Genomic DNA, 16,929 nt, shown 5'->3' with positions numbered 1-16,929 from the left:
TTAGCTTGTAGTGTACTTCTAGAAACCCTTGCAATATGTCCGTGATGATATGATGATGATATCACTAGATACTAGACAACCAGGAATAGATTCAGTAATTGCCAGTGAGCAGCACACTCGAGATGAAATTCAGCACAGAGCAAGGGATAAGGGAGCCTTCCCTCTCAGGAGCAAGGAGTCCGTGACACCGGGAAGACGTCCACATCACCCCAACAAGTGTACGTTATTCCCCAAGAATATCCTGACCAATGTGACCGAGGATTAGCCAGTTTCGACAGTCCGAAGCGTCAGGGTCAAGTCGACGTCATTTGCCAGGAACAAGGAAGCTTTGACGGTGGTGAGGCCCAGATTGTCCCGGAAAAAGGGGGTGTTAACTTTAAAATTTTGATGGGTTTAAGCCAGTTTCGACAGTCCGAAGCGTCAGGGAGTTCCCTGAGGTCAAGTCGACGTCATTTGCCAGGAACGAGGAAGCTTTGACGGTGGTCAGGCCAACATTGTTCTGGAATAAGTGTGTTAACTTTAAAATTTTGACGGGTTTAAGCCAGTTTCGACAGTCCTAAGCGTCAGGGAGTACCCTGAGGACAAGTCGACGTCATTTGCCAGGAACGAGGAAGCTTTGACGGTGGTCAGACCAACATTGTTCTGGAATAAGTGTGTTAACTTTGAAATTTTGATGGCTTTAAGCCAGTTTCGACAGTCCTAAGCGTCAGGGAGTACCCTGAGGACAAGTCGACGTCATTTGCCAGGAACGAGGAAGCTTTGACGGTGGTCAGACCAACATTGTTCTGGAATAAGTGTGTTAACTTTGAAATTTTGATGGCTTTAAGCCAGTTTCGACAGTCCTAAGCGTCAGGGAGTACCCTGAGGACAAGTCGACGTCATTTGCCAGGAACAAGGAAGCTTTGACGGTGGTGAGGCCCAGATTGTCCCGGAAAAAGGGCGTGTTAACTTTTTAAAATTTTGACGGGTTTAAGCCAGTTTCGACAGTCCGAAGCGTCAGGGAGTTCCCTGAGGTCAAGTCGACGTCATTTGCCAGGAACGAGGAAGCTTTGACGGTGGTGAGGCCAACATTGTTCTGGAATAAGTGTGTTAACTTTGAAATTTTGATGGCTTTAAGCCAGTTTCGACAGTCCTAAGCGTCAGGGAGTACCCTGAGGACAAGTCGACGTCATTTGCCAGGAACAAGGAAGCTTTGACGGTGGTGAGGCCCAGATTGTCCCGGAAAAAGGGCGTGTTAACTTTAAAATTTTGACGGGTTTAAGCCAGTTTCGACAGTCCTAAGCGTCAGGGAGTACCCTGAGGACAAGTCGACGTCATTTGCCAGGAACGAGGAAGCTTTGACGGTGGTCAGGCCAACATTGTTCTGGAATAAGTGTGTTAACTTTGAAATTTTGATGGCTTTAAGCCAGTTTCGACAGTCCTAAGCGTCAGGGAGTACCCTGAGGACAAGTCGACGTCATTTGCCAGGAACAAGGAAGCTTTGACGGTGGTGAGGCCCAGATTGTCCCGGAAAAAGGGCGTGTTAACTTTGAAATTTTGATGGCTTTAAGCCAGTTTTGCCAGTCCGTACAGTGCAAGAAGTCGACCTTACTTCCCACAAACAAGGAAGCCACGGTATGGGATTTAACCCCAGGGAGAGGTCAAACTCACTTCGCAGGAACACCAAAGCCGAGGCACTGCAGAGACGACCGCACTAATCTGGTCCGAGACTGGGAATTGCCTCGTTTTGACAGTCCTCCCATCCAAGAAATTGCTCGAAAACTGGGGCAGCTCACATTCCACGTAAAAAAAAACAAAAAGCCAGGACGTTGAAAATCGCCACATCTCCAGAAGGTGTCGGCAAATTTCCCCGGAAATGAGCCAGTTGTTCCTTGTTCCCAAGAAACAAAGAATCCATCACGTTGAGGGCGGTCTTGTTGTCTCGCAATAACGTAGTCCCAACACCCAAGAACAGTCAAACAATTTGTAGAAGTTGCAGAAGTTCTCACGGGCTGCGGCTGATCTCGGGCAATCCGATTCGTGACTCCGTCTTGCGCCCCCCCCAGGCCATCTTTGCTGAAGCGGGCGGGATATATATGCGTTGCTCCTCCGTGGATCTTTTACTTTAGGGGTGTCGTAAAGGCAGCGCCGGGGGACGTCCGCTCTGCTCTGTCATTAACTCTCGGCCTTGGCATTAAAAGACCCCCCTCTCGTGGATGGACCAACCGCTGCCGTCTCCGGGAGAGGCGGTCGGCTTCGTCGCTCCTTTACAAGCGTTCCTGCCGCGTCTTTGCGGCGCTATTACAGCGGTCCCTCCGCCCTCTTGAATAATGCAAGGCTCGTAAAATTCCGGCTCAGTTCGATTATTCCGCCGTGAGATATTGCCGCCGTCCCCTCGTGAAAGCGCCGCGAGCGCTCCTCCGGCTTCTGAAACGCGCTCTCTTAGCCGTGGTCGGCGACCTTTAGCACCGACTGGGAAGACGCCGGTGAGCGATCGATAGATGAGGCGAATTTAATTAGGGAGACACAGCCAAGAACGTGAATTTCACGAAAAGGACATCAACGGGACACGTTGAGACTTTCTGTGTCCGCCTGACGCTCGCCGTCATTCTGTGGGAATCTTAATTGACTTCCTCCTCCTCCACTTCCAATGTCAGACAGGTCCTCCCCCTCCCCCTCCAAATTTAGGCTGCTCAAACATCCGATTCGTGTGAGCTATCATCCAAACAGCCGCCTCTGTCCTGGAATAAACCGCCTGGGGATCGATAAACATTCCCGGCGGACCCGCGCGGGCTAAATTGGAAACTGAGCTCCCCCCGGCGTCCGGAGGCAAAGATCTGGGGAAAGCGGAGCTCCGATGAAAATCTTCTCCTAGCACGTTTGCGTTCGGGAGTCTGGCCTTCCCAGGTGAAGTTTGTGGGTTCTTCCGTGTTGGTTTGGGCTTCCTCCTGCTCAGAACAAAGCATTTTGGTTTCATTGTAGACTCTTAATGGTCTCGGTTCTGAGTCGTCGGTTGTCTTTATTTGCCCAGCAAGTGAATGGCGAGGGCGTCGTGGCCAAAGTCAGCTGGGGGAACATCTAGCGGCTCGCCCGGTCGTGAAAGTGCAAATGGATCCATCCATGATGAGGTTTTTCTCTCCTTTGCCTGATTGATTATGCGTTCATAGATATATTGATTTGGATACTCCTCTCAAGTGTGTCCATATGGATTTTGTGCCGCACACCCGCACTAGGAAGATGTTTTTTTTTTTTTTTATCATTATTATTATTTTTTTTTAACACGGACGGGCGTGTCTGCGAGAGCCAAGATGCCAGGATGACGGTTTGATTTTTACCCGACCCAAAGCTCGCGACGCCCCTCGGGAAGCGACCGTCCACCCTCAGTTGCCATGGCGACAAAGACGGCCGCTCGCAGGCGATCCGGCTGGGCCGCACCCCTGGGCGTCTGCCGGCTTAAAAGGGAATTTCGGCAGAGGGGAAGCCACCGGAATTGGCGTTCTTACTCATCTACTTTTGCATAGATCAGCGGCCAACACCGGACCAAGACTGTGACGTAACACTTTGGGGGCGGTCCAAAAGTGGGACGTTAAGATCATCTGTACCTTTAAGTCCGGAACTGGAATTCAGTGCAGGCAGAGGTGGATGCATTTCAAAGTCCATAATTCCCTGAAGTAGTTCCACAAATTGGCTCAATATAAATATAAAAAAAGGAGAAAAATTGGTCAAGCTTGCAATTCCGGGAACGAGATAAAACGGGGGGAAAAATGGAATATTCCGCACATCCTGCAAACGGCAAATTGTTGCTTTCGCTGTTGATGTCTTTTCATTTCTGTCGTTCTCCGTAACGGGAATTGCTGCAACGCTCAGCTCGTAGCCTCCGAAGGTCGTTTTCACCCCTAAAATCGGACCACAAATTTCCGGGATTCGGCCCGACTAGCTTAGCATTCGCTAACTTGTCGAAAATAGCGCGTGCGGCGTGGCGTGAATAATTCAGACTCCGGGATGTAAAAGTCGGTTATTTTAAAGAATTCCCTGCATTATTGAAGGCCAAGCGGCTCAGGTGCGTCTTCGCAGTCATGCCACCTAAAGGCGGCTCGGCGCGTTCGAGGCCGCCCCCCTTTCCGGCTTGCCGGCAGCGGTGGGCAAAGGAAATGTTATGCAGATTTTTCCTTGCTTTCCTGGCATCAATTGATCGCAGAAACTTGCGACGTGCGGTTCCTCGAAAGCTTTCGCAGATGGGAATGGCCGATCTAATTTCTTTCATGTTAATCCCAACACAAGAAGTCAACTTGCCGGAAAGTTCTTGTTTCTCAAAGATCCCGTCCCATTTTCAAACTCTCCGGAGAACTCGCCAGAGGCCTGACAATGCAACTCTTTGCGACGCTGTAGCCGGAAATCCCCCCGAATTTCCGATCCGTCCCGCGCTTCCGTGAAGTCTTCGCGCTTTTCTCGATATTCCCGATACTTGGGACAAACTTCCAACACGAGTCAGACAGATTTCCTCTCGGAGTCGGAGAGAGGTTGCCCGCTTCGCTATGGTAACGGAGCTCCGGTTGCCACGGCGATGAGCACGGTGTGATGCGGACGCGGAGATGCTCTGTTTGTTCTCCCGGCTTCGTTCGGAATTAACTCATCCGTGAGCCGCGGCCGTCGGATTTTGCCAAACTGCCCAGATTCCCCTTTTTAATGAGGGATTATTTGTATTTATTTATTTTTGCCAGGGTGAGGCAGCAGAAGCGCAAAGGAAAGCGGGCCGGGTGGGCTATAAATAGCGGCTTTTTGTAGGCGAGGATTCCCCGTCGGGTCGGAGCCAAGCTGGGAGCGGCTCACGCCGGCTGATTAGCATCGACTCAGCCCCGCCGCGCACCCGTGTACCGAACACCCGCACGCGCCCTCTGGGGGATGCTCCCGATTTGATGTTAAACGCGTCGCAGAGCAGGCCTCACGCAACCTTTTGAGCCTCGCAGCCGTCGACATTCACGATTGGCGCTCCTTTTTGGGGCCGATCGCGACGTTCGAGGCGGAGTTGGCGGCCCTTGACACGCTACTAAAAAAAGCCTTCTTGGCAACGCCGGCTGTAACCGTATCCGCAGATGTCGCGTCGCCAGCAGGGAGACTCTGCGGCCTTGGAACGTGGCAACCCCAGACCCGAAGAAACCGGATCCCTCTGCATCTGCATCGGTTTGATATTGTGTCAGTTTTTCCGAGGCAAACGCTCCCGTCCTTCCAGCTTTAGACCTTTCGCCAAATGCCAGCTATCAGTAGCGTTGGGCCGCGTAACGCTAATGTGAGTCGACCACCGCCGTGGACCCCTGGACTTGCGGACAAAAGGGGGCAAATGGGCCGAACCTGCCAAGTCGACACGCTTGCAGGTGCATTCTGAATGCTATCCTGCATCATCTTGAGCTCGTTGCCCTTTAAAAACCAACAAGATGCTAACCATCGGAGCAACGATGTCAGCAGCCATCCGAGGAACGCTGCGACACCAGGAAAATGACCTTGAAAAAGTTCAAGCCCTTCCCCCCGATTATGTTATTTTTTTTCCCCCCCGTTGCAAAGTCTCAGCGTTCCTGACCTTCTTATTCCCAGCAAGATCCGGGATTGTCAGGATCGAGCCCCGAGAGGCTTTCCCGTCTGACGGACTCGTGAATCCAGGCCAGCACGATCTTACACGGTCTGGTACTTCCGTCCGGGGTCTGCGGCAACTCACCAGGATGTGGTTTTGGACAAAATAAACACACATCGGCGCGTGAAAACAAACTCACATTTTGTAAAAGCTACAATGTGTGTGTTGCTATCCAACTGCGGTTACAAATCATTTTTGATGTTCAAGGGGGATTCATTTATGTGCTCGTCATAGTAAAACTCGGGTATGATCAAAAGCGGAGTCGCCGCAATGTACTGTAAACTTCGGCCTTGTCCGGGCCAGATCTAGAAAGCTTGCGTGGATGATTATGAAGGATTCATTGAATTGTTGCGCTCATATTCCAACATCTTTGTTTCAGCCACTTCAAATCCGAGCCTGATGAATTCCCTTCCACTCCTGATTGGCGCCCAATCCATCCTTGGTCCAAGTCCAATCCTCTCTTGATTCACACCAGATTCAGTTCGCCTTACCTCACATTTTTCTTCCATTTTTTTCTGCCCCAAACTACAAATGCCGGAGTTTGTTTCATGAGAAGAGAGAGAAAATGTTTGTTTGTGAAACGCAAAAGAAATTCTCATCTGTTCTGGATCACAACTCGTAGTCTATAAAGTTTTGGCAGATGTTCGTTTGCGACCTTCACTTGATGACTTTGCGGTGAGGCATTTCATTAGTATGTACCAAAAAAAAAAAAAAACGTCCCTGATGCTTTGAAGAGGCAACAAGGAATTCTTAATATTGCAAAAAAAAAAACCAAAAAACGGAAGATTACAGGAATCAACCAATCTTAAACTTTTGTTCTTCGTCCTTAAGGGGTCTTCGAGTCTCTGTCAAACTTTTAGAAATTTTGCGTCAGGGTCCAAGGGATTTATTTCTTTTTTTTTTGCCCCAAACTTGCGCCTGGATCAAGGTCTTTGGCTTTTGGGGGGGGCTCTAACTCGGGCCAGGGACTGTTTTGCATCAAACAAAAAATTTTTGAGCCATTTTTGCTTTAGGGACTTCATATTTTTTCATCCAAGTCTGCTGATGATTCTACCGTGGAATTGAGTGCGTTCCAGTTTGACAGTTTCAGCGGTTTCTGGCACCTTATTTGAGGTCTGTCCTGGTCTTTTTTGTCACTTCCTGTGCCGGTAAAAACCGTCGCTAACAAGCCAAAATGGAGTTGAGCGTCCGAGCAGATGTTTTGATGCTATCTTGTTAACAGGATAGGCGTAATCTGACGACCGGGAACATTTTCAGGCCTTGTCATCCAATTCGAGCTGGCGCGATGTCGCTCAGCTTTCTCTTTGCGCTTTTTCTCGTTTTTGTCGTAGGAGTTTGCGGCCCTCACCAAGGAGCTCAACGCCTGCCGGGAGCAGCTGCTGGAGAAAGAAGAGGAGATCTCTGAGCTGAAGGCCGAGAGGAACAACACCCGGGTGAGCGCCCCGCCCCGTTCCGCATTGTCGCTCGAGTCCGGACGACCGCGGCCTTACGGAGACGACCCGGTCCGTGTCCGTGCAGCTGCTGCTGGAGCATCTGGAATGTCTGGTGTCCCGACACGAGCGCTCGCTGCGCATGACGGTGGTCAAGAGGCAGGCGCAGTCGCCCTCGGGGGTCTCCAGCGAGGTGGAGGTCCTCAAGGCCCTCAAGTCCCTGTTCGAACACCACAAAGCCCTCGACGAGAAGGTGGGCAACCTTTTGAGCTGGATCGCCGATGTCGTCGTTGTCGGCCATTGAACCGTTTTTGTCGCCTGTAGCCAATTGAAAAAAGACACAGTCGGTGTTGACATCTTCATAACTTTCCCCACATTACTTGTATTACTTCTCAAAGCCCCCCAAAATTGTGAAGTCATATTTAGTTGCCACAGCTGTGATTTAACCACACTGGACCGACATTTCTGTGCAAGTTGGTGCACGTCAATGAAAACCACAAAAGCAGCCGACGTTGTTGTGCCGCGGCAGGTGCGAGAGCGGCTGCGGGTGTCGCTGGAGAGGGTGTCCGCCTTGGAGGAGGAGCTTACGGCGGCCAATCAGGAGGTAAGAAACAAATGAAGTGAACCCTCCCTCGAGCGAAAATCTGAAACTTTTCCCATCTTTACATTTTGAAACATACCTGTAGGAGGATCCGACAGTGAACTCTAAAATGCACAAATAGGAGTCGTGCGCTCCCTCTTACGGGTTCCAGTTAAGATGCGGGCAAAGTCAAGTTCGTTACGCTCGTGCGGCCGAGACGTGACAAAGATTCCGGTTGGTTGTCCGTTGAAGTCCTGGACAGAGGCTTACGGCTACGGCCGGCCGGACCTCGACGGCGCTTACGGGATAAAAGATGCGTCCGCTGCTCGCGGGGCTCTCGGTGAGTCCCGAAAATGTCAGCAACGAGTGGCATTTTCAAAAAATGATGAGGCCAAAGCTCAGGAAGATCCAAGGAATACGACGGGGGACACGGCGTCCATCTGGCTCCGTCCGGCGCTACTTCAATGTCGGGAGATGGCGCGCCGCTTTTGATCTCCCAGCTGGATCCTCGACAGAAACGACGGGCCAGGCCTAATTACGCCTTCGTTAGATTTAATCAGGACGTGTAGGTGGAGGCTGCAGCCTTCAACTTTTTTTTTTTTTTTTTTTAAATGCGTCTGGAAAGGATTCACATTATGCCGCAGGCTTATTCCGACATGAATTCATTTTTTTTTCCTCCTCAAGATTCTAAAAGGCTCTAAAAGTGAAGCCCTGGGATACATTCGGCGCATCCGGAAAGTATTCTCGGGGTTTTTGAAGGTGCCTCAACACGGTATTGAGGATGTAAAGCAAGTAAACGCCTTTTGTTGTTGTTTTTAAAATCAATGACCAAAAAAAAAAAAGTCCTTTTTTTCATTCTGTTACCGAAGATTCATGTGAGTAGAATTTTGAGGGGAAAAAATGAGTTCCGATTTGTAATAAGGGTGTAACATGAAAAAAAAAAACGTGTGGATAAAGTGAGTCACAAAAAAAAAAACAGACACACACACACACACACACTTTTTTCTGCTTTTGTTTGTTTTGTTTTGTTTATTTTTGAGTCCAGGAAGACTCGGCGTGTCTCCGGAATCCATGTTGAAAAGTCGATTAGGCGGCGCCGTGAAGCGTTTCAAGCTAACGGCTGCGGTCCGACCGGGTGATGACGGCGGCGCGGCGGCTGCCGATTGCGCTTTAATTGCGTTCGATTGCTATCTTTGCACACGCGGGGGGGGGGCTTTGTGCTCATGGCCTCTTCATCCGTAGATGGGGTAAAAAAAAAAAAAAAAAGTTTTTACAGTTAGTGTGGATGAACAATATTTGTTTGGTAATAAAATAAGCACTGTCATGGTTACATATTATTTTGAAATTGATTAAAATTAAATTGTTAAGAAAAACCCGAAAAGTTAACCATTTAATAAACCATTTTAACTCATGGTTTTTCCAATAAATGTTTTTAAGAAGTGCTGATTTCAATAAATTAATTTCAAGTTTGCTACATTTTGGGGAGCACAACTAAATTAATGCAATAAACGCTGATCTATTGTATAATTACAGGTAAAGTAAGGTAAAATTTCTCTGTAAAATGATTGGCTTTCATGAAAAGGTAAAGAAAATTACCCATTTTTTTGGAAATAGTTATTCTAATTCATTATATTTATATATATGACGTTTCAGAATGTCAATACGGTAAATTATTCACAAGTTACTGAGGTAAATTGATCATAAAAAATGACTAGTATTTTTTGTCTCATTTATTTAAAAAAAAAAAAAAACATGGCTAATTGAATACAACCAATATGACGGGCCGCAAGTGGCTCGCAGTCCCTACTTTTTCCACCGAAGGTTCTAGCACACGTGTGCGCCCCCTTTCTGCAGATCGTGGCCTTACGCGAGCAGAATGCTCACATCCAGAGAAAGGTGGCGGCGGGCGACGGCGGCGCCGACATCCCGGAGGGCGGCGAGGCACAGCAGAAGGTCCACGGCAAGGTGGGTGGCCGCGGTTACGTCCGAATCTCACGTAGCGCCCCGCGCTTCCCGCCGGAACCGTTGTTCTCGTCCCGCCGCCAGCGCGTGTCCAACGGCACGCTGGAGTCGGCGCGGGAGGCCGGCCGAGTGGTGGAGCTGCAGGACCTGCTGGAGAAGCAAAACTACGAGCTGGCTCAGATGAAGGAGCGCATGTCCTCGCTGTCGTCGCGCGTCTCCGAGGTGGAGCAGGAGCTGGAGACGGCCCGCAAGGACCTCATCAAGTCCGAGGAGATGAACAACAAGTACCAGCGCGACATCAAAGAGGTCCCAGATGCGCCGCAAATTCGTACATTCAAAAAGGAAAAAGAATCACATTTAGATTTTGGGCGAAAGGCAAAATATTTACGTTGAAAGGGTTTTATGCCATGAAATTTTGTGTGTGTGTGTGTGTGTGTGTGACCCCCCCGCCCCAAATTCTGTCATTTTTTTTTTTTGCGGGGCGCAGGCCATGTGCCAGAAGGAGGACATGGAGGAGCGCATCGTGACGCTGGAGAAGCGCTACCTGAGCGCCCAGCGCGAGTCCACTTCGGTGCACGACATCAACGACAAGCTGGAGAACGAGCTGGCCAACAAGGAGGCCTTCCTCAGGCAGGTGGGTCACGCCTCGCCCTCGCCGTCGCCCTCGCCGCTCCGGCTCCTGAGCGCTCTCGTCGGCGCCGGCAGATGGAGGAGAAGAACCGGCAGCTGCAGGAGCGGCTGGAGCTGGCCGAGCAGAAGCTCCAGCAGACCATGCGCAAGGCCGAGACTCTGCCCGAGGTGGAGGCCGAGCTGGCCCAGAGGATCGCGGCGCTCACCAAGGTCTCAAACTAAGCTCGGTTGAGTTTCGAAGCGGATTTTTGGGCCAAATTGCCTCGAAATTTCAATTCGGTCTCGAGATGAGTTTTATGTCTCAGGCGGAGGAGCGTCACGGAAACATCGAGGAGCGCATGCGCCACTTGGAAGGCCAACTGGAGGAGAAAAACCAGGAGCTGCTGCGGGTGAGGATGGCGACGCGCGAACTTAACCGGCAGGACGCGGGCAAAACGTTCTTCACGTCCTCCCCCGCAGGCTCGCCAGCGCGAGAAGATGAACGAGGAGCACAACAAGCGTCTGTCGGACACGGTGGACCGGCTCCTCACCGAGTCCAACGAGCGCCTGCAGCTGCACCTCAAGGAACGCATGGCGGCTCTGGAGGAGAAGGTTCCCGCCGGGCCCACCGCTCCGCAGGTCTCCGAAGGTTCTCGTGGTCGCGTCCTCACCCGGTTTTGCTTCCGCCTCCAGAATTTACTCATCCAGGACTCGGAGGGCTACAGGAAGCAGTACGAGGAGTCCCTGCACGAGAAGGTGAGACTCGTAAAGTGACAAATGGAACTGGAAATCATATTTTTTTTTATGGTGGGTTGCAGACGCATCTGGCAGAGGAAATCGAGAAGCTGCGGTCAGAACTGGACCAGTTCAGATTGAGGGTGGGATCCCTCACAGAACCCACCCTGTCACGGTAAGGCTGTTTTTGTTTTTTTTGTTTTTCGTTATTTTAATGGCTCCATTGTGTTTTTCTCGTGTAATATCAAAATGACCTCGTGTGACCTCAACCAGGTCTCACCTGGACACCTCCGGCGAGCTGCGATTCTCCCTGGGCTCCCTGGCCGAGACCCAGTCGGACCACTACCGCTCGGCCAAGGTCATACGGAGGCCCAGGAGAGGTCGGGTGGGCCTGCGGGAAACCAAGGTGACGGGAAAGACGTCGTGTCCGCACTCCGGAACGTTCGAACGGCCGGCGTCTTTTTGCGTAGTTCCACGTCAAGACAACTTTGTGGCCAAAATCGGACCAGATCTGCGACTTTTCAACCCTTCTGAAGATGTTTGCGTGTCTGGTTGCCAGGCCAAGTCTCTGGGCGAGCAAGAGTGGCGCTCGCAGCAGCTGGGCACGGTCGGCGGCGCCCACCACTTCGAGAGCGACACGGAGATGTCCGACATGGACGACGACGACCGGGAGACGCTCTTCAGCTCCGTGGACCTCCTCTCGCCCGGCGGCCACTCCGACGCGCAGACCCTGGCCTTGATGCTTCAGGAGCAGCTGGACGCCATCAACAAGGAGATCCGGTACGGCGCCGCAGCGCCGAGTCGCATGCGGGCGACACGCACGCCCCACGAGTGCTAAAGTTCTGCGTGGGCTCGCCCTGCAGGCTGATCCAGGAGGAGAAGGAGTCAACGGAGCTGCGCGCCGAGGAGATCGAGAGCCGCGTGGCCAGCGTCAGCCTGGAGGGCCTCAACCTGGCCCGCATGCACCACCACCACCACCACGGGGCCTCCATCACCGCCTCGGCCACCGCCTCCTCCCTGGCGTCGTCCTCGCCGCCCAGCGGCCACTCCACGCCCAAGCTGGACCCCCGCAGCCCGGCCCGGGACATGGAGCGCATGGGGGTCATGACGCTGGTATGAGCCCGCCCGGCGAGCGCGCCGCTTCAGGGATTTCCGCATAATTCCGGACGGCTTCCCAAGTGGCATTTTACGACGTTCGTCAGAGAGGAGCATTGACGTTGGCTGGGCAGTCTCAGTCGATCGCGGGGGGAAAAAAAAAAAAAAAAAAAAAAGTGGTTCAACCGGACGAGAGTTTCTCTTTTTCCGAGTGGGAAAGTGCAGGATGAGATGGTGTGTCATTTTAAAATTTCACCTTGGCATAGCCTGATCCAGGATGAAAGCGCAAGACAATACAGTGCACAAAAAGCAAATTCTGTATTTTAAATATAGGAGGCAGCATAACATTAACCTTAAAACGGTTTGGGAGCATCATCACCGAAAAAAAAAAAAAATCCTTTAAATCAACTTATAATGCATACTAATAACAGATGCTGTGCGGAACATTTGCGCAAACCTCTCTGATCAGATCAGCTCTGTTTGGAACCCCTGAAATGTGTCACGTAATTCTTGTTCCGTGGACTATTTGGCCCCCCCGAAATTGAATTAGCACCCCAGGGAGCAGTTTGCATTCGTGTGGAAAGGGCCCCGAACGTCCCCGTTGAGGATTTTCATGAAAATGTTGTGCTTTTCCTACGGGGGCACTCGTTTGCTGAGTGTCTTTTTTTCAAAATATTCACATGAGTTTCCGTCCTGCGCGTATGAATATTTGAAGGCAGCCCTGGTCAAGGTTCCAAGCATTTTGATTTATTTTTTGACCCGGTCAGTGTCGGGGTTTTTTTCCGTTGATTTTCCTCCCCTCATGGATCCTTCTCTGCCCACAGCCCAGCGATTTGCGGAAGCACAGGAGAAAGGTACGCGGAACCAGCACGCTTCGGTTCGGACCGGCGCGTCCGCTTTGACCTGACCGAAGTCCTTTCCGTCAGATCGCGGCGGTGGAGGAGGACGGGCGCGAGGACAAGGCCACCATCAAGTGCGAGACGTCGCCGCCCGCCACGCCGCGCACCGTCCGGATGACGCACACCCTCCCGGCGTCCTCGCACAACGACGCCCGAAGGTGCTGATTCGGTTCTCGCCGCGTCGATTTGCGCTTTTCCGATTGTCGGCTCGTTGTCGTCAACGCACCCTGGTGCGTGTTACTCGTTAGGTTTGGTTTTTTTTTTTACATAAATAGCGCGCTACAATATTATTCTTTATAAGGAGCATAGTCATGACATAAGGGGAATAAGTGAGAATTTTTGCCACATTGGAGTTTGTGCTGCTCCTTCTGGTGTTCGCATATTGGCCACACGGGGGCAATGTAGTACACCTACCTGTACCTGATCTCGGCTCCTCAGCGAGCTGCAGTCACATTAGCCGGCGGTTGCAGAGGATAAAGAACGTATGCGGTTTTATGTTTGACGCGTAATGTGTGGAAAAACTGTCCTCCCAGCATGGCCGCCGCCCTGGAAGCGGAAGGGACGCCGAGCAGCGCGGCCAGCAGCCAGGATTCGCTGCACAAGCAGCCCAAAAAGAAGGGCATCAAGTCGTCCATCGGCCGCCTCTTCGGCAAGAAGGAGAAGGGCCGGCTGGCCCACCTGGCGCACAGACACGTCATGGTGGATCCGCAAGGTCGGCGCTCCGCTACGCCGATCCGTAGCAAATGAGAGTGCAGTCATCCACGCCGCGCGTTTGAATCCGTCCGCAGCAACCATGATGGACCCGGACGCGGCGGGCCAGGACGCGGCGCCGGCGGGCAAGCTGGGCACGCAGGCCGAGAAGGACCGCCGCTTGAGGAAGAAGTAAGGACTCGATCTGGTTCGGCACACTTTCGGAGGTTCCGAAGGCTTGCGCTTCACGAGGTCGAAGCGCAGGACCTAATGAGACCCAATGGAAGACAAATGACGCCTCCGAGGATGAAATCCTCCATTTTGGCAGCTGCGGTTCTCGTTTCGGGCCTCGTTTGGCGCCGCATAAAACCAGTGTTGAAATGTGTTTTTCCGCCTTTGCGGTGCCCAACGACGGATGCCGTTTGCCTCCCGCGTAGTCGCGGGTCCTCCTCATCCCTCTTCTGCCGTTCCCACCGCACGGACTTCCTCGCGGCGGCGGCCGGGACCGAGCGCGCCCCATCTGCGCCCTATTTTTGCACCTCCCCTCCGCGCGCTGCATGCCAGTCAGATGCCTGCCGCTCTACCTCCCGTTCCAGCATCTTGGCCCATCGCCGTGCTCTCGTTGTTGGTGTCGTACGGGAAGACTTTTTGAGCATTTATCGGATCTCCTCGATAGCCAACTGGTACAAGGTCTGTACTAGTTGGCTCTTTGTCTTCACCGGTCAGACAATTTGGGGCACTAGTAGAACGACCACATGAGCTCCTTAAAGTTCAAGTGTCATGACATGCACAATTTTTAGTATGTTATTAATGAAAAAACGGTAGCCGGTATGGACCCATCCATTTTTTTTTTTTTTCACGTGTAGGGCTTCTTGTAACCCCCGCCATGAAAAACCTCTCAAGGGATTTGTTTTCGAGAAGAAGCAGGAAGTGACGTACAGGGCAGTAGCGCACTCAAGCGATCTCGTCTGTTGATGCTAGTTTTACCCGCTCAAGGGTAGCCCGTTGTTCCTTCGCGTTAGCCAAAATGCCGGCTCGTTGTATTGCTGAATATTGTATATCATATAACACTCAGGAGGATGGATTCGTTCTTCATACTTTTCCTAAAGATCCGCTTCGTCGTGTACAGCTACTAAAAAAAATTCATAGTTGTGGGGTGGACGTAATCCGTCGATGTGCCGAAGCCGTGATCGGCGGACGCGGCGCCGGGCAACGGTGGCTCATCTCCCCTGTGGAGGTGGATCGGACGGGGAGGTGGTCTGACCACGGCGTCGTTGTCGCTTGGGGGCGGCGTTGTTTTTATCACCACCGCACGCAGATGGATCGGACGCGGAAGCGGTTTGGCTGCCGCATCGTCGTCACTTGCGGGTGGCGTTGTTTTTATCACCGCCACGCGGAGGTGGATCGGACGGGGAGGCGGTTTGGCTACGGCGGCGTCGTTGTCGCTCGCTGGCGGCGTTGTTTCTAATCACCGCTGCGCAGAGGTGGATCGGGCGGGGAGGTGGTTTGGCCGCATGCTGTCTGGCCATGATCCGCATATCATCTAAATATGGCTCGAAACGATAGTGTAGTATTTCGCCGGTCTCTTCGTTGGGTTGCGAGATGTTCGTCTCCCACAGTCGGGGCGGAAGCGTGTTTTCAATGGCGAATGTCCCGTTGTGATGTCACAGACAGAGGACGCAACCAATATGGCGGCACTTGGATGTGGAATGAGACTTCCGCAACTTTGCGCATGGATGACGCCCTGTCCGCTCGTGTTTATTTTTTCGCACAGACATTGAAGTGAATAATGTCATGTGTATTTTTCATGACAATATCTTATTTTAGAATGTTTGTAGGGACGACACTTGACCTTTAAGCCCGGAAATCGAGGACGGCGACTAAATGCTCTCGAGGGCTTCCCACGTTGTCGTGGGGTCTTTTTGGTGACTTGCATCCAGCGTGTTTGAATTCTTGCTGCCGCACGAGACGCCAATCGGACGTTTTATTGTGCCGGGTTGTGTACATGTGGACTAACTTTCCGTGTACTTTTTTTTGTTTTTTCCCTCTCTTCCCCCCCCCCCGCCTCTAACAAAGCGGGTAAGTGGCCAGGACGCGTCGCTGAGCTCCACCGTCGCACATCCTGTCCTGTCGACCTCTCTTTCTCTCCCCTCCCCCCCTCCCCCCTCCAAGAACGCCATTACTTTCTTGCCCCGCCCCTTCCTTCTTGCAGTCGGTTGACAACTGGATCCGGTTTTCACTCCTGGAATGCCGTCCTCTTCAATTTTTCTGTCTTTATTTGTGTGTGTGTGTGTGTGTAATTTATGATTTCTATGATTTTGTCATAACTGTTTCCTTACTTCCTTTTTCCCCCAGCTATGTTCAGTCGTCATGCATTTTTTTAGACCCGAGCTGAACATGCAAACATGAGCTGGCCTCATGTGCTGGACGGAAGAAGACCCAAAGCGCTTGCGTTTGGGAAACGTGTCCATCTGATATGTTTTTGTTCCCACCTTCCATTCCAGGGGTGGTCTCGTTTTGCAACTATTACCAGCAGGCCCACAAAATATCGATACTAAATTGAAAAACTCACTGCAGCGTGTGGGCGGTGCAGACGGAGGAAACGAGAAACTCGGATTAAGTCGGCTGTACGATTTTTTTTTTTTTTTTTTTTTTGCCACTTTCGAACGTCAACGTGAAATTTGGCCTGGCAGGCGAGTCCGTCTTCAGCAGACATGCAAAAAAGTCTCAGAAGCTCAGCGTGTTACAGTAGTTTACGAGGATCCTCGCAAACGTATTCACCTTAAAAAAAAAAAATCAGCCCCCAAAGCCTCTTTCGCTTTGCCACGTGCAAATTGGTAGAATTCTCCGTCCGTCTTCAGTCGCGCCGGCCAAAAGTCCGAAGAAGCCGCGCCAGGGGGGACGCGGGAAGTCTGCCGCGTTGCTTTCAATGAGCATTTTTCAGGCTCATTTCTCGCCATCCTCGGCCCGCGGTATTGTCTCGAAACCTCTTCCGCTGGGCGACGGGAAATTCGGTGGGTGTGCCTTTCGTCAATCCGTCCGAGGTGTCCGTATCTTCTCGCTGAGAGCCCGCGTGGGAGTCGCCGCTCGGCGCTCTCGGGCTCGAGTGTAGGAGGAGAGGAAAAAAAACAAAACAAAACAAACAAAAAAAAAAAACACTGCACCAAGGCAAAGTGGAGCCTCTTGAAGATAACTTCATGCATTATTTAAAAAAAAAAAAAAAACGCAAGAAGTTAACTCCGGGAGCAAATGTGCTTACCCGTGCAAAGTCCATTCGGCTGCGGCAGGCTGGAGAAAATGTCGCCCGGGTAATAAGAAGTCCCA

At 51.7% G+C, this 16,929-nt stretch overlaps 1 protein-coding gene across 3 annotated transcripts in view; it reads left to right on the top strand.

The window, feature by feature from the left end:
* ppfia2 (PTPRF interacting protein alpha 2) overlaps window positions 1-16,929 on the top strand; it is a 46,488-nt gene that overhangs the window by 19,398 nt on the left and 10,161 nt on the right. For all 3 annotated transcript variants that reach the window (XM_061806156.1, XM_061806158.1, XM_061806157.1), the window contains 18 exons: window positions 6,937-7,038; window positions 7,124-7,288; window positions 7,565-7,639; window positions 9,470-9,580; window positions 9,662-9,883; window positions 10,065-10,211; window positions 10,283-10,417; window positions 10,513-10,596; window positions 10,667-10,798; window positions 10,880-10,942; window positions 11,005-11,096; window positions 11,195-11,327; window positions 11,481-11,701; window positions 11,785-12,034; window positions 12,841-12,870; window positions 12,943-13,073; window positions 13,449-13,627; window positions 13,704-13,797. In XM_061806156.1, coding sequence (XP_061662140.1) covers window positions 6,937-7,038; window positions 7,124-7,288; window positions 7,565-7,639; window positions 9,470-9,580; window positions 9,662-9,883; window positions 10,065-10,211; window positions 10,283-10,417; window positions 10,513-10,596; window positions 10,667-10,798; window positions 10,880-10,942; window positions 11,005-11,096; window positions 11,195-11,327; window positions 11,481-11,701; window positions 11,785-12,034; window positions 12,841-12,870; window positions 12,943-13,073; window positions 13,449-13,627; window positions 13,704-13,797 — 2,366 coding nt within the window. The remainder of the gene's footprint in view (window positions 1-6,936; window positions 7,039-7,123; window positions 7,289-7,564; window positions 7,640-9,469; window positions 9,581-9,661; window positions 9,884-10,064; window positions 10,212-10,282; window positions 10,418-10,512; window positions 10,597-10,666; window positions 10,799-10,879; window positions 10,943-11,004; window positions 11,097-11,194; window positions 11,328-11,480; window positions 11,702-11,784; window positions 12,035-12,840; window positions 12,871-12,942; window positions 13,074-13,448; window positions 13,628-13,703; window positions 13,798-16,929) is intronic.

Source organism: Syngnathoides biaculeatus, chromosome 20 (assembly GCF_019802595.1).
Source record: "Syngnathoides biaculeatus isolate LvHL_M chromosome 20, ASM1980259v1, whole genome shotgun sequence".
In the NCBI taxonomy this organism is placed as follows: domain Eukaryota; kingdom Metazoa; phylum Chordata; class Actinopteri; order Syngnathiformes; family Syngnathidae; genus Syngnathoides; species Syngnathoides biaculeatus.
Note: the sequence above shows the minus strand (reverse complement) of the source record. Positions and strands in the feature narration are given on the sequence as shown.